The sequence below is a fragment of the Eubalaena glacialis genome, chromosome 18 (genome assembly GCF_028564815.1).
Source record: "Eubalaena glacialis isolate mEubGla1 chromosome 18, mEubGla1.1.hap2.+ XY, whole genome shotgun sequence".
NCBI classification, from domain to species: Eukaryota; Metazoa; Chordata; class Mammalia; order Artiodactyla; family Balaenidae; genus Eubalaena; species Eubalaena glacialis.
The window spans coordinates 67,699,510-67,715,485 of NC_083733.1; the positions used below are offsets into that span (position 1 = coordinate 67,699,510).

General features: G+C 58.0%; 1 protein-coding gene across 1 annotated transcript; it reads left to right on the forward strand.

Annotated features, from left to right (window-relative positions):
- Nucleotides 1-749: 749 nt before the first annotated feature.
- ZNF444 (zinc finger protein 444) lies at nucleotides 750-15,099 on the forward strand. Its single transcript, XM_061173496.1, has 4 exons — nucleotides 750-850; nucleotides 7,443-7,776; nucleotides 12,249-12,333; nucleotides 13,813-15,099. Exons 2-4 carry the CDS (start codon nucleotides 7,465-7,467, stop codon nucleotides 14,394-14,396), a joined length of 981 nt encoding a protein of 326 aa, XP_061029479.1. The 5' UTR covers nucleotides 750-850; nucleotides 7,443-7,464; the 3' UTR covers nucleotides 14,397-15,099.
- The last annotated feature ends 877 nt before the right edge of the window (nucleotides 15,100-15,976 follow it).

Here is a 15,976-nt window from a genome sequence, read left to right on the forward strand (position 1 = left end):
AGGACTTTCAGGCAGTTCCCTCCCCGACTCAAACTAAGAGTAACTCCGGGGCGTCCGGGGTAAACTGAGGCCAGAAACCGCGTGCCGGGCTCACAGAAAAGAGCAGGGCGCCTGGGTCGGCCCCCGGACCACGCTCCCCTGAGGCCGGCAGCCGGCTTACGTTCGGATCGCGCATCAACCTCGGACATCACTGCTTCTGCCCGGGTGGGGGTGGGGTGAAACGCGACCCGTTGTCAAGGAGACGCACCCCGCAGGCCCTGATTGGCGTAGAACTCTGGCTCGGGCCGCCCGCTCCTAGGGTACAGGGGCCCCATTTCCTGAGGGCCAGGAGCCTCCAGCCTCCTCCGGTTTCCACGGCAACGCCGCCATGGCTCCTCCTTCTCCCTTCGCCCACCGGCTCCCACCTTCGGCACGTCTGCGCATGCCCGGGGCCCGCCCGCGCGCGGGCCAATGGGAAGACTTACACGTGCATTCTGGGAAATGTAGTCCAAACCCTGACGCTCTGAGAGGCCATGTTTGCGAGGACCCATAGGCCGCTGGCAGCGCTTCGATGCATCTTGGGAAATGTAGTTCCTGCTCTGGCGGAGCCATTCGGGGACGGGCGTGAGTGGGTCGCCACGGCGAGAGCCAATGGAAATCCGCCTTTGCCGCGATGCTTCGTGGGAGATGCAGTTCTGGGTGAAGCCGGCGGAGTAGTGGGGGGAAAGGACCACTGGGTTTCTGGGAGTGTTGGGGGGAGGGGGACGGATGAGTTTGGCGCAAAGCCTGCCGGGGCATGGAGTCCTGGTGAGCTCTGTGCGCATGTGCGAGGTGGAGAGGGGGCTTGGGGGGCCTCGCCCGGGAGAGTGAGGTGAGCGAGGGGGGCAAGGAGGGAGGGATTGGAGAGGGGGGCGGTTGGACGAGCTTTGGGGAGAGGGGGGCTGGAGGCCGGAGGAGGGAGGAACGGGAGGGTTGGGGGAGGGAATAAAAAGGGGGCCCGAGAAGAAGGGGGAGGGGAGGGGAGCGTGAACGGGAGGGGGAGGGTCGGGAAGTGGGAGGGGGTTGTGGGTCCCGGAGGCGGAGAACGGGGGGGAGAGTTGGAAACTGAGGGGGGGTAGTGGGGGAGGGTCGGGAAGTGGGGGGAGGGGGAGGGGACTCCAGCAGCGGGTGGGCTGGGCCCTGCCGAGCAGTGCGGGGGCGCCGGACGGACCGGGTCGGAGAGGTTTGCTGGAAGGGGCTCTGGGGGAGGGTCGTGGTCCAGACGTGGGTGGGGTGCAGGTGGTTCACATCGTGCATGTCTTTACAAGTTGGGTCTCACTTTTGTGGAGTTGTGAGATTCCCGAGGATGAGCTGAATTGTCCTTTTCCTTTTTTTCTTTCTTTCTTTCTTTCGGGTGCCCTCCCCCCCACTAGCTTGTTGCAAGGGACTAATTTCGTGGGCGTGCAGTGCTTCAAAGCTGTGTTTGCTCTTGTTAGCGTGTGAGGCTGCCCTCCTCCCCGTCAGCCCCCATCACCCTCTTTTATTTGCTATTTTAACCCCTATTCTTGCTTATACTTGAATTTAATGTGTGTGCTTCTGATCAAAGCTATATCCCTAGCACCTCACCAAGTAACAGTAACAGTAAAGGTTAACTCTGGTTGAAGGCTTGCTTAGCACAGCTGGGTGCTGTTCTCAGCATCTTTGTTTTCCTTACATCTTGAATTCTTACTGCTACTCTTGGGTAAGTATGACTTCTCTCCCCATTTTACAGCCCAGGAAGGGAGATTCAGTGTGTAAAAGGTTCTATACCTTGTCCTGGGACGACTAGCTGGGAGATGGCAGGGCTGGGATTTGCTCCAGGGCCCTTTGCTCTGAGTAAATATTTGTTCAGTGGACCGGTGGTTCTCCACCAGGGACAACTGTGCCTGCCCCCCTCCCACCTCGAGGCACTCTCTGGAGACATTTTTGATTGTCACAGTTGGGGAGATACTGCTGGCATACTGTGGAAGGAGGCCAGAGATGCTGCTAGACACTGTAGGTTGCATAGGATGGCTGCCACACGGAGTTGCCCAGCGCTAAATGTCTAGGGTGGGAAGCCCAGGGGTGGGCCAGCAGGTCTTCACTGAACGCTGACTCTGTGTGGGATGGGGGCCTCTTCTAATTCATGCTCCTAGCAACCCCTGTGGGGAAGGAGTTACTCTTAGATCTGTACTACAGGTGGGGAATTTAAGTCCAGAGAGGGCCCAAGGTCTCACCACCGGTAAATGGCTGAATTAAAAGCGGAAGCCAGGGAGGCAAGCTCCAGAAGCTGTGTCTCTTTATTTTTTCCTTTTTTTTTTTTGCATTTTTTAAAACTTATTGCAGTTTAGTTGATTTACAATGTTGTGTTAATTTCTGCTCTACAGCAAAGTGATTCAGTTGTACACATATATACATTCTTTTTTATACTGTTTTCCATGATGGTTTATCACAGGATATTGAATATAGTCCCTGTGCGCTACAGTAGGACCTTGTTGTTTATCCATCCTATAGATAATAGTGTGCAACTGCTAATCCCAAACTCCCACTCCATCCCTCCCCCACCCCCTTGGCAACCACCAGTCTGTTCTTCCAGAGCCCTGCCTCTTAACCATTAAGTTAATGCAGCAGGCGTGGGCTCTGGATTCGAATCCTGCCTCTCTGTCACTCTCTGCGTGTCCATTTCTCTCCTTTACAGTGGGGCTCATCTCCCCAAGTCGCAGGGCTGTTGGGAGGGACGGGTGGGGCAGAGTAAGACACAGGCCTCGTGGCGGTCTCCTGAGGCCTCCAGGGTGCCTGGTGGGGCTGGATGATGCTACAGGGACACACAAAGGCATGTTACAGTTGCTTTCATGGAGGCAGCACAGAGCACTGTGGCAGCCGCTGGAGCCACTGGCCCTCACTGAATAAGAGGAGTTGCTTTTCACAGCAGAGGGACCTTCTGTGTGTGTGTGGATGTATTTTGCTTTGTTTCTTCTTATTTTTTGTCAAGCTATAATTGACATACATTCGTTTCAAGTATACAACATAACGGTTTGATATATGTATATATTGCAAAACGATAACCATAATAAGTCTAGTTAATATCCATCGCCATACAGAGTTAATAGAATTTTTTTTTCTCATGATGAGAACTTTTAAGAGTTGTTCTCTCAGCAACTTTCTTTTTTTTTGAGATATATATTTTTTAATGCTTTAAAAAAAATTATTTTATTTATTTATTTTTGCCTGTGTTGGGTCTTCGTTGGCACACGTGGGCTTTCTCTAGTTGCGGCGAGCGGGGGCTGCTCTTCATTGAGGTATGCGGGCTTCTCATTGCGGTGGCTTCTCGTTGTGGAGCATGGGCTCTAGGAGCGTGGGCTTCATTAGTTGCGGCACGCGAGCTCAGTAGTTGTGGCTCACAGGCTTAGTTGCTCCGCGGCATGTGGGATCTTCCCGGGCCAGGGCTCGAACCCATGTCGCCTGCATTGGCAGGCGGATTCTTAACCACTGCGCCACCAGGGAAGCCCAACTTTCAAATACACAACAGAGTATTATTAACTATAGTGGCCAAGCGGTACTTTACATCCCCAGGAATTAGTTCTTTTGTAACTGGGAGTTTGTAAGTTTTGATTCTTTTCACCCATTTTGCCTACCAACGCCCCCACCCCTGCTTCTGGGAACCACCAATCTGTTCAGTGTATCTATGAGTTTGCTTTATTTTTGTTTTTTTTTGGATTGCACATGTAAGGGAAATTATACATTTGCCTTTCTCTATCTGATTTATTTCTCTTATCATAAAACCCTCGAGGTCCATCCATGTTTTCACAAATAGTAGGATTTCATTCTTTTTTATGGCTGAATAATATTCCATTATATTTATTTATATATGTATTTATATTTGTATATTCCACTTTATATATATATATATATATACACACACACACACATATACATATTTTGCATCGTCTCTGTCCATTTATCCATCAATGACACTTAGGTCGCTTCCATGTCTTGGCTATTATTGTAAATAATGCTGTTATGAACATCGGGGTGCATGTATTTTTTCAAAGTAGTATTTTTGTTTTCTTTGAATACATATCCAGAAGTAGAATTGCTGGATCAAATGGTAGTTCTATTGTGTTTTTAAACCAATTTTTTTTTAATTAATTACTTTATTTATTCTTTTTTTTTTTGGCTTGCGTCGGGTCTTCGTTGCTGCGTGCGGGCTTTCTCTAGTTGCTGCGAGCAGGGACTACTCTCTGTTGGGGTGCGCGGGCTTCTCTTGTTGCAGAGCACGGGCTCTAGGCGCGTGGGCTTCAGTAGTTGAGGCGCACGGGCTCGGTAGTTGTGGCTCGCGGGCTCTAGAGTGCAGGCTCTGTAGTTGTGGCGCACAGGCTTAGTTGCTCCGTGGCACGTGGGATCTTCCTGGACCAGGGATCGAACCCGTGTCCCCTGCATTGGCAGGCGGATTCTTAACCGCTGCGCCACCAGGGAAGTCCCCAGTAGTTCTATTTTTAATTTTTTGAGGAACCTCCATACTGTTTTCCATAGTGGCTGCATGGAGTGACCTTATTTATCAGTCAGTATGTGCTTTATCAGGAGCAGCCCCTGAGCTCCGTGACCCTGGGACCCAGGGAAGAGTCCGTCTGGTCCTGCCTCAGGGGCTAACCTTGGACGGCTGGGAGCGTGGGTCCCTGTGGTCCTCCCTGAGGTCACAAGGCCCTTCAGCGTGATTCCCAGGGCCTCACTCACTCAGGTCAGACTCCACTCCTGTCCCAGAGGGATCTTTCTCACAACCGAGCAGGCTTCTCTGCCTCTTTTGAGACTGGGCTCTGGCCCAGGTCTTCTGGGAAGTCTTTCCTGCCGCTGCTGGGCTAGTCAGTCCTTAAATGGAAGGATGGGTGGGTGGAGGTGATGCTGTGACCGGCTCCAGGGCCAGACAGATGCCAGTGTGAGTTCAGCCCCTGCCACTTATTAGCTGGGTGATTTTGGGCAAGGCCTTCACGTTCTCCATCTGCAAAATGGGGGCAATAATGCTAATCACACAGGACCGGTCATCCTATAAATTTTCTTTCAGTGCCAGCCAGCATGCCGGGCTCTGTATATGTAGCCTCTTGCCCTTGCAACGCTTAAATTCTAGCAAGGGAACTCAGCGCCCAGATATGGTAAGACCAGATCTTATTAAACGCTGAGATGAAATTAATACGGTGACATGACAGTAACTGCAGGGGAGGGTGTGTAGGTGATTCAGGGAGGCTGTCCAAGGAGGGAAGGATGGCATCTAGGCCTCAGAGGTGAGAAGGAGCCAGCTGAGCAAAGATGGAGGTAGAGAATGGCAGTACAAAGGCCCTGAGGTCGGGCCAGCCTTGAGTCTGAGAAGATCATCAGTGTGTGGCAGACGGGCATGGCTGTGTGCCAGTAAAACTTGACTTAAACAAACAGGCTGCAGGGACTTCCCCGGTGGTCCAGTGGTTAGGACTCCGCCCTTCCAATGCAGGGGGTGCAGGTTCGATCCCTGGTTGGGGAACTAAGATCCCACATACCACACAGTGTGGGCAAAAACAAACAAACAAGAAAACACAAAACAAAGCAAAACCCAGGCTGCAGGCCAGTGGCTCTTGAAGGTTTTAAACTCAGGACCCCTTTATACTTTAAAATTTTTTTGAAGACCCCCCCCCCCCCGCAAAGCACTTTTGCTTACAGGAATTACATTTATTGGTATGTGTCATGTTAGAAACTAAGGCTGAGAAAATTTCAAAATATTAATGCATTTAGAAACTGCAGTAATCAACTTTCCATATGTTAAGATAAATAACACTTTTTTTCCGTAATTTTTTTTATTGGCGTATAGTTGATTTACAATGTTGTGTTAGTTTCAGGTGTATGACAAGGTGAGTCCATTATACATACACATGTAGCCACTCTTTTTCAGATTCTAGTCCCATATAGGTCATTACAGAGTATTGAGTAGAGTTCCCTGTGCTATACAGTAGGTTCTTATTAGTTATCTATTCTATATATAGTAGTGTGTATATGTCAGTCCCAATCTCCCAATTTATCCCCCCCAGCAAATGACTTTTTATTTATTTTATTTTATTTATTTATTTTTTTAAAATAACACTTTTTAAATGAAAAATAACCATGTTTCCCCAAATGAAAAGCTGGAAACATGGCATCATTTTTCTGCACATCTCAGTGTCTGACTTGAACAGCTGGGTTCTCCCATGTGCCTCTGCTCTCAGCCTGTGGCCTCTGGAAGGCCCCAGCATACACTCAGGAGAGAATGGCAGCGAAAGAGGCTGGTAACCTGTGTTAGGAAAATAGTTCTGACCTCGAGGTACCCCCGGAAGGATCTTGGGGATCCCGGGGGTCCCCAGGCCATTCGAGGACCACAGTTCCAGGCCGGGGTTTCTTAGGGGCTGGGTCCTTCTCTGCTGGGGGCCGTCCTGTGCACTGTAGAGTCCTTAGCATCCCCAGCCTCCACCCACCGGATGCCAGCAGCGCCGCTCCCCCACCCCCATCCAGCGAGACCTTTCTAGATGCCTCTCCGGGGTAACATCACCCGTGGTCGAGAGCCACTGCTTTGCGTCACCCTCACGACTGAAGCCACTGCACGTCTGTTTCCTCCTTCGGGAAGGGGAAGAGGAAGTGGAGGGCACACGGCTTCCTGGGGGCGCCGGGGCGCAGGTCTTACAAAAGGAGAACGGGGAGAACGGATAAGGGGGGCCTCTTGCAGTCTCTCGCGTTTCCCAGTACCCAGACATGATTGGGGGCCCCTGAGCGTCGTGGCCTGCTGGGCGGCCGTGACAACACCACAGACCAGGCGGCTTCAACAACAGACATTTATTCCTCGCAGTTCTGGAGGTTGGGTGTCCGGGATCAGGTGCAGCCAGAGTCGGTGTCTGGTGAGGGCCTCTTCCCGGCTTGCAGACGGCTGCTTCCTGCTGTGTCCTCACACTCAGGGGAGATCTCTTCCTACAAGGACATCAGTCCTGTAGGAGCCCGGTCTGATGACCTCATTTAGTCTTCATTTCCTCCTAAAAGCCCCATCTCCAAATACATTTGGGGTTAGAGCTTCCACATATGAACCTGGCGGGGGGTACGGACGGACATAGTTCTGTCCACACTGGCTAGTAAGGAAGAGACTGGGGGGGCTTTGGAGCAAGCATCCTAGGGTGTCTGCCTCGGGGACGCGGGTTGGGACGTAACCAGGCATCGATGGTGGTGATGACAACTCACATTTTCCCGAGCATGTGCTACGTGCCGGGATCCGTGGATCCGTTCTAAGTTCTCCGTGCGCGGGGAGGGTGAGGGCAGGGAGGCCACACGAGGCCGGCGAGCGCGGCGCTGCCGCCGCTCCTGGGTGGGCGTCCGCGGCGCACACGCACGGAGCGTGCTTTGCGACCCCGTGCCCACGGCAGAGGCGGGGGCTTCCGGGGGATGGACGGAGTTGGGCTCTCACCGCTGCCCTTCCCCCCCGACAGGCGCTGCCGTTTCGCCGGCCCCATGGAGGCCCCGGCCGCCCAGCCTGTGAAGCAGGAGTGCCGGGCCGCCGAGGGCCTGACCCTGGACTCGCCGTGGCACCGCTTCCGCCACTTCCACCTGGGCGACGCCCCGGGCCCCCGCGAGGCGCTGGGCCTGCTGCGCGCCTTGTGCCGGGACTGGCTGCGGCCCGAGGTGCACACCAAGGAGCAGATGCTGGAGCTACTGGTGCTGGAGCAGTTCCTGAGCGCGCTGCCCGCCGACCTCCAGGCCTGGGTGTGCAGCCGGCGGCCCCAGAGCGGGGAGGAGGCTGTGGCCCTGCTGGAGGAGCTCTGGGTGAGCGGGGGCGGCTGGCGGGAGGGGCCTGCGCCGCCGCGTCCCCCCACCCCGGGCCTGCCGTCTGCCCTCCCCAGGGCCGGGGGTCCTCAGCTCCACACTGAGACACACTACAGGCTCCATGGGACCCTGAGGTCCAGGGTGTGGTCGAGGCGGGGGGGGAAGTCAGGCCAGCGAGGGCGTTTAGAGGGACTGTACGCAAGCCCACCCTCCTGATGCTCAGTGCAAGTTCGGGGTCCCCGGGACCACCCTCAGGTCTGACAGCTCAGTGGAAGGACTCGGTGTCCTGCGCACGGCTGTGGCTGGTCACAGCGGAAGGACACAGATTAAATCAGCCGAGGAGGGGGCAGCAGGGCAGGGTCCAGGAGGGTTCCTCCCAGGGGATTCGTCGGCGGTGCCAACTCTTGGCGACAACATGTGCAAGACACAGGGAGCATCGCCAGCCAGGGTGCTCCCCGCGCCTCCGCGCCTGGAGGTGTTGGGGCTCCAGCCCCCGCGAAAGGCTGAGCGGGTGTGGTGTGGCCCAGAGCCTCCACGTGAGTTATGCTGTTGGAGTGGCCAGCACAGCCCAAGGCCCCTGGCAGGCAGGACGTGCTGCGTGAGGGCTCAGCGGTCCCCTCCCAGCAGGTGAGGGCAAAGGCCAGACCTCTCTCGGTAAGGTCAGCCCTTGGCTGCACCCCAGGGGTCAGCGGACTGCAGCCTGAGGGCCAGATCTGCCAGCCTCGGGCTGTGGTGTGACACAGCCTCATGGGGGCACGGCCTCGCCGTCCACTCATGTGTCGCCTGTGGCCTCTTTCTCCCCAGGGCAGAGCTGAGCGGTCGCGGCAGGGACCAGAGGGCCCGCAGAGCCGAAAACCTTTGCCCTCTGGCCCTTTCAGGGAAAAGCCTGGGCACTGTCAGGTACCAGGTGATTCGCGTGTGCAGAGTTTGGGGGTCCCAGGACCACCCCCGGGTTCAGTCGTTCATGGGAAGTACTCAGAGCTTGAGGAAAGCTGCTGGTCATCTCAGTGAAAGGACACAGATTAAAATCGGCCGAGGGAGCAGGCGGATGGGGCAGGGAGACCCTCACGGAGCTTCCTCGCCCCGGGTCACGTGGACAGCATGAGTATTGCCAACCAGGGAGGCTCCCCAGTCTCTGTAGACATGGCCTCCCAATCGGGGAGGCTGACCTTAATCTCAGGTCCGTCTGGGGGGTCAAGCCGATACAGCAGGGCCAGACCTCCCCCAGATCGCACTATCAGCACGGCCTGTGTGTCCCCATGCGGTCCTGAGGGGTGGGCGCTGGAGGCTATCATCCTCTCCATTTCAGACATGAAGGTATGAGGCTCAGAGAAGTCGAGTGACTTGCCTAAGGTCACACAGCCATTTGTGGGAGTGAGAGGGACAGAACCCATGTGCTGTGGCCCGGGATCCCTGCCTCTGTCCCCTGCTGGGTGCCAACACCTGGCCCAGCATCTTCCTGGGGATGGGGCTCAGCCTTGGCACAGTCCAGCATCCTGTGCCTGTGACCCGGGACCAGAGAGCCCGCAGGCCACCTGCAGGGCCCCCCCGCCCCGAGCAGTATAAAGTTCCCAGGCTTGTGTGCCTGGGAATCGCAGGGTGGCCGGGCAGTGCAGCTTCCCAGGCTCCACTCCGGGGCGAGCCGGCCCGCGTCCTGCTCCCACCCTGCCTGCACACCGGCAGGCGTCACCTGGGGTTACCGGGCCCCACTGAGGCCAGGGAGCTGGGAGCTCGGCGTCCACCAGTCTGAGCGGGGGCTCCAGGTGACACCATGTGCTGCCCACCTCCCCCCACAACTGACCCCCACGTGGGAAGTAACTCGCTCGGGCCCCCCAAGCAGGTCTGTGGCTGGAGGCGCCCAGGACCCAGGTGGCCCCGTGCCAGCCCCGCCCCACACCTCAGCACGCCCTCGTCTTGACCCTCTTCCTCAAGGAACATGTCCTGAGCCATTGGAGCAAAGGCAGATGGCTGGACACCTCCATCCCGCTGTCCGTGCATTCGCTCAGTGTCCATTGTGGGCTGCGGTGAGAGGCTCCGGGGGTCGGGACCCTCTGAGGTGGTGGGCATGTAAAAGGGTGCAGCCGCGGTGGGGAGCAGTGTGGCAGTTCCTCGGGTTGAACGTGGAGCGGCCACGTGGGCCAGCAGCCCCACTCCTGTGTGTGAACCCAGAGAAGTGAAAACATGTCCACATGTACCTCGCATGCGATACAACCTGAGTGGTAGCAAGTCAGTGTCACTCATAACAGCCAAAAAGTGAAAACAACCCTCACATCCACCGTCTGGTGAGTGGATCTACAGAACGCGGCCTGTCCACGCAGCAGGACACCAATCAGCCATAGAGGAGTGAGGCCCTGACGCGCTACACTGTGGGCGAACATCAAAAACACGAGGAGAACATGAAAGAAGCCGGTCACAAGGACTTTGGTTGCATGATTCCGTTGCCGTGAGATTCGCAGAAGAGGCAGGTCCATAGAGGCGGGGAGCAGATTAGTGGTTCCCGGAGGCTGGCAGGGAGGAAGTGGGGAGTGACTGCTGATAGGGACAGGGTACGGGGGCTGGGGGTGATGAAAATATTCTCGAATCCATTGTGGTAATGGTTGCACAACGGAACGTACCAAAAACCGTGGAGTTGCAATTTAAGTGGGTGAATTCTCTGGCATATGAGTCACGTCGCGATAAAGTTGCTATTTATAAAAAGATTGGCGCCAGGGTCAGCACAGAAGTGGGACAGGCCAGTCCCTGCCCTCCTGGAGCGTGCGAGCCGAGGCAGCTCCACTGGGAGGTCAACCAGGCCTTTCGCGGGGAAAATAACTCCACACCAACTCTTCCCAACATCTGAAGAGGAAGGAACATCCCAGCTCGTTCTACAGGGCCAGCGTTTTCCTGGTACCAAAACCAAGGAAAGACAACTGTAGGCCCTTCTCCTCAATGATGTTGAGTGAAAGAAACTAGACACCCCCCCCCGAAGAAGTACCGATTTACTGTATGGCTCTATGAACATAAAGTCCTAGAAGACAGACCACTGTATCGTGCCGGGAAGCACATCAGTGGTTGCCCTGCTGGAGGGAAGGGGGGAGGTTACGGATGTGCACAGGGAAGCTTGCGGGGCCACGTGTGTGTTCTGGGGCTTTATGAGCACATACGCATGTGGAACTCCTCGGGTCGTGTGCCGTGAACCATGTGCATTCACTGTATGTGTGTCACGCTTCGATGAAGCTGCTGGGAGTGCAGTGTGGAGGGTACCAGGATGGGGGCGCCCTTGAACCTGCGGGACGTGGCAGAGCTGGCGCTTGGCCAGGGCCTGCAGGGTGTGTAGGAGGGCAGGCCGGGCACAGGGGTGGGAACGGGGCTCCAGGCAGAGGGAAGAGCGCGTGCAGAGCGTGGGGCTCTGAGCGCCTGGCACGCCCAGGACACCATCGGCCATTTGCTGTAGCCTGGGCTTGGAGGTGCAGGCGGGGCCCCGGGCAGAGGTGGGGGCTGACCGCGTGGCAGCGACCAGGCCACAGCAGACGCGAGTGACGGGGCAGCACCTGCGTTGCTGTAACGCCCTGAGCCACACTAGTCTGCTGAAGTAGCAAGGTGACCGTGCGGATTCTCCCGCCACCACCAGATAAGGTGGGCACTTAGGGATCCCTAACGATGAGCTTTCATAAAAGGCCCTGGAAACTTCCTGCCATCTGCTCACCAGCTGGTAGAATTGTCGGCATCGCTGGTCTTCAGCCTAACAGCTGCTTGGGTCCAAAAGCGTTGAAACAAGTGAAATGTGAGAAGGGGGGTTGGGTGCGTGTAACCCGACAGCTCTTCCTCATCAGCACCAGGAGAATTCTGGTCTTTTCCTGGAGGCATGGGCTCGAGGAATAATGAGAAAGAGTGTAAAGGAACCAGAAGGAGTGTGAAACTTCTTTTTAAACCACTGGTCTTCTGGCTGGTGCCATGCTGCTCGGAGCTGCCCACCGGTTGAGCTGGGAAAAGTTCTGTTCTCAACTTCATTTTTTGCTGAGTTAAAAGTAGCTTCTCTGTTTTCCTTCTGCATTTTGTCGAGGAGTTTGCAAAAGGCATTAAAAAGCTAAAATTCAAAGCAGGTGCATCAGTTATCTGCTGTGTAACAAATCGCCTCAAACTTAGTGGCTCAGAACAGTAAACATTTATCATCTCAGGCAGCTTCTGTGGGTCAGGAGTTTGGGGCAGTGCTGGCTCAAGGTCTCTCACGAGGTTGCAGTTAAGACCCGGCTGGGGCTGTCCTCACCTGGAGGCTGGCCCAGGGCTGGAGGATCTGATTCTGAGGCGGCTCCCTCACGCAGTGGTCAGCTGGAGGCCTCCGTTGTCGCCACGTGGGCCTCTCCGTGGGGTGGCCGAGCATCCTCCAGCTTGGCAGCCGGCTTCCCCCAGAGCGAGCGGTAGGACTGAGAGGGAGAGAAGTAGAGGCTGTGGCTCCGGTTGCTCAGCTGGGGTTGTGGTATCTCTGGTTTCAGGGACCAGCAATGAGGGCACCTCGGGATGCGGCAGAAGGCTCCAGGGTCGGCGTGGGAAAGGAAGATGGTGGGGTGACGCCCTCAGGTGAGCAGCTCACCCCTTCCCCACAGCGCTCCCAGCCCCGGGGGACCCTCTCCTGTCCGTCCTTTATTTGTCCAGTGAACATCCCTGCTGTGAACCAGGCCCCGTGCTGGCACCAGGGCGGCAGCTGAATCAGACACGCCCTGCCCTGGAGGGCACGGCGAGTGGGGGGGTCAGACAGGACAGCGAGCGCCAGTGATGCGCCAGGCGTGGTCCTGCCAGCTCGCCAAAATCTTGCGCCCGCCCTTGAGATACCCGGCGTCATCTGCTACCTTTTGTAGCTGCAGGAACCCAGGCACAGAGAAGTGAAATAACTCACCCAGGTTCGGGTGCCGGCCAAGCCAGGGTTGCACCCCGGCAGCCTGGCCCCAGAGCCTTTGAGCCCCGGTTCTTCGCGGGGCGAGACCTCCTGCAGTCACGCTCCTCCCGACCCAGGCGCTGTGCAGGACTCTCGTCGCATTGGCCAGCCTGGCGCCGATGCCCGGGCCGGGAGCTGGGGAAGGTGCTGGCTCCACCCCGACCACAGGCATTAGGGTGAGGAAGGGGAATCAGATTGAATCTCGTCAAAGCGGGGAATAGACCCGGGAGGCAAAACCCGAGGATGCCCACCAGAGGCAGAAAGGTGCCTCTGGTAGCTGGCGTGGACTCAGGCGCCTGGAGACCCGGTGGGGGAGGGTGGCGCTCACCTTGTGCCAGGGCTGTGGCTGGAGAGGATGGAGGAGCTGGGGATCATCTCTCAGGCTACGTGTAGAGGTGGCAGGATGGGGGCCCTTCTGATGACACCATCAGGACCTGTAGAGCCTGGGTCGCGGGGGGGGGGTGCCTGTGGACCTCCAGAGGAGGGTGGGTCGGAGAGGGAGCAACTCTGGGACGGTGACTGGGGACCCGAGGCAGTGCCCTCGTGTCCCTCAACGGGGACCACAGTGGGGGTGGAATGAGACGGCACACCAACGTGCACGGCACACCAACGTGCCCGGCACAGAGGGAGAGACTGACAGGTTTTTATCACACCCGTCCTAGTGTGACACTTAAAGGTTGCTTACCTCCTTGGAATTCCATAGAGCAGTTTGGAAACCTGAGGAAAGGAAATGTGTGGTTCATCCACTCACTCGACTTATCCATCCCCACTTACCCACCCGTGCACCCACGCGTCCATCCATCACCCAATCCATCCACTCCAACGTCCGTCTACGCACTCTCATTTATCACTTACCTACCTATCGATTTCCTCCTCCCGTCCATCCACCCATCCATTCGTTTATTGGGCACTTACTCTGCACCAGGCCCTGTGCGGTACGGGGACCCAGGGGTGAATCAGAAGCTGGCGGACAACGCTCTTCCCTCCCGGAGGGCTCCCTGGCGTTAAGCGTTCCCCGCCTGCCGCGGGACCACCCCTCTAGCCAGGACACGGGGCCGCCCTCGCGGCCTGCCCTTGCCTGGCTGTGCCCTGCGCCCGCCCTGACTCTGCGCCTTTGCCTGCAGGAGACGCGGCCCCCGGGGCTGAGGAACTGGCGACGGGGGACGCCCAGGCCGCGCGCCCTTACAAGCAGGAGCCGGGCAGCCCCCAGCCAGCGCCACCGCCCCTACCGGCGCCCGGCCTGCCCGCCTTCCTGGCGGCCCCGGGCTCCGCGTCCTGCCCCGAGTGCGGCAAGGCCTCGCTGAAGCCGGCGCACCTGCTGCGCCATCGGCAGAGCCACTCGGGCGAGAAGCCGCACGCCTGCCCCGAGTGCGGCAAGGCCTTCCGGCGCAAGGAGCACCTGCGGCGCCACCGCGGCACGCACCCCGGCGGCCCGGGTCCGGCCCTGCGCCCGCTGCCTGCGCGCGAGAAGCCACACGCCTGCTGCGAGTGCGGCAAGACCTTCTACTGGCGCGAGCACCTGGTGCGCCACCGCAAGACGCACTCGGGCGCGCGGCCGTTCGCTTGCTGGGAGTGCGGCAAGGGCTTCGGGCGCCGCGAGCACGTGCTGCGCCACCAGCGCATCCACGGGCGCGCGGCGGGCGCGAGTGGGGCGGCGGCGCCGGGCCCCGAAGGCGGGGGTCCCTTCCCGCCCTGGCCGCTGGGGTAGCCCCCGCCCCGCCGTGCAACCCCTCCCGTCCCTCACCGGCTCCTCTGCCCCGTCTCTCTCCTCCACCGGCCCCTCCTTTGTCCGAACCTCCTGGTGCTCTAGAGCTCTCTGTTCCTTCCCAAGTCTCACTTTAGGTTCCAAACCTCACTTTCCTGTTCGGATCTCACGCCGTCCTCGTCCTCGCAGTCTCTCCCGCCTGTAGAAGGAGACTTCGCAGTCCTTCCCTTTCCCGGGTGGGGGGCAGGGCTGGCCAGGAGCCCAGAAGTGGAGCGCAGGGCAGGAGCAGCAGGCGGGGCCCCTGGTCTAGAGGAGGCTGGAGGAAGGGGACTGGGTCTTGTCCCCAGGAGACACCCCCCAGGACGGAGTCGGGGACGGCTCCGACAGGACAGACCTGGGTTCTGGCAGTGGGCTCCCCGGTCTGGCTTGTCTCTCTGCGAGTCAGAAGGCATGGGATGGACAGAGATGCCTGCCCGTGGGAAGCGCGTCGGAGACGACAGTTCACCAGCATCTGGAGAGTAATAAAGCCACTGATAAGTTGTGCAGACCCCAAGTGCCCTGCGTTCTGTCCTGGGGGCCGCCCTCCCCAAGCTGCCCAGGATGGGAGGGGCATTGTGGGCCCCACCTCAGACCCTCCCAGCTGGCAGGGCCCTGGGAGCCTGGGCCCAGGGGGCTGGTTCCTTGTCCTTGAGCCTAGAGTTGAGATGAACCCCGTGAGAGGTGACAGAGATGAGTTCTCGCGGAGGTCTGCACTGTGGGCGAAATGCAGGCACATGCCACTTTATGGAGCCCACTCACCGCCCCAGGAGCAGGGCTCCCTGCTTCCACCTCACACAGGCCGGACTCAGCCCAGCACCCAACGGCTTGGGTTGGAGTCTTGGCCTTAACAGCTTCCAGGCTCCATGATCTCAGGTCACCTTCCCCTCTGAGCCTTGGTGTTCACATCTGTAAATAACAACAATGGCACGCACATCCCTTCCTAAGGGCAGGTCACCCCCTTTCATTGGGGGACCCTCAAATATCAGTGTCAGTAGGTCTCTCTGGTGGCCCGTTTTCCAAAGAGGAAACCATCTGGTCGCCTGCTGGGAGTGGTCACAGGACCCTGGTGGCCGCCAACCTGGGAGCCCCGGGGGAGGAGGTGGGGGCCTGGGGCAAGCTCACTGTTGGGGGCAGCCCTTGGCCAGCCCCCTCCTCAGGGTCCTCAATGCAGCTTGGGGTCCAGACCCTGGTCCCTCCTCTCGGGGGAGGAAAGGCAGCTGCCTTGTTTGGGTGTCCTGGAAGGAGAGCTCTGGCCTGACCACGCCCCCTGCTGACGTCCACCCGCCCTCCCAGTTCCGTGTTGCCCTGGGCTCCTGTGTGTCCAGCGCCCGAGCCTGGCTGGGGTTCTGCCGGCCGAATCGTCCATGGTCACTGCCATAGGCTTTGCTCTGCCAGCTCCTGGTCCAGTGAAACCCAGGCCACCGGTCATACCTGGGAGGCTGCAGGGGAGTCTGGGAAAGCAAGTAGCTGGACTGTCCGGCATTTACACCCAGAGCCGGGCGCCACCCTCCGAGACCCGTAACAGCTAGAGGGGATTTGGGTGC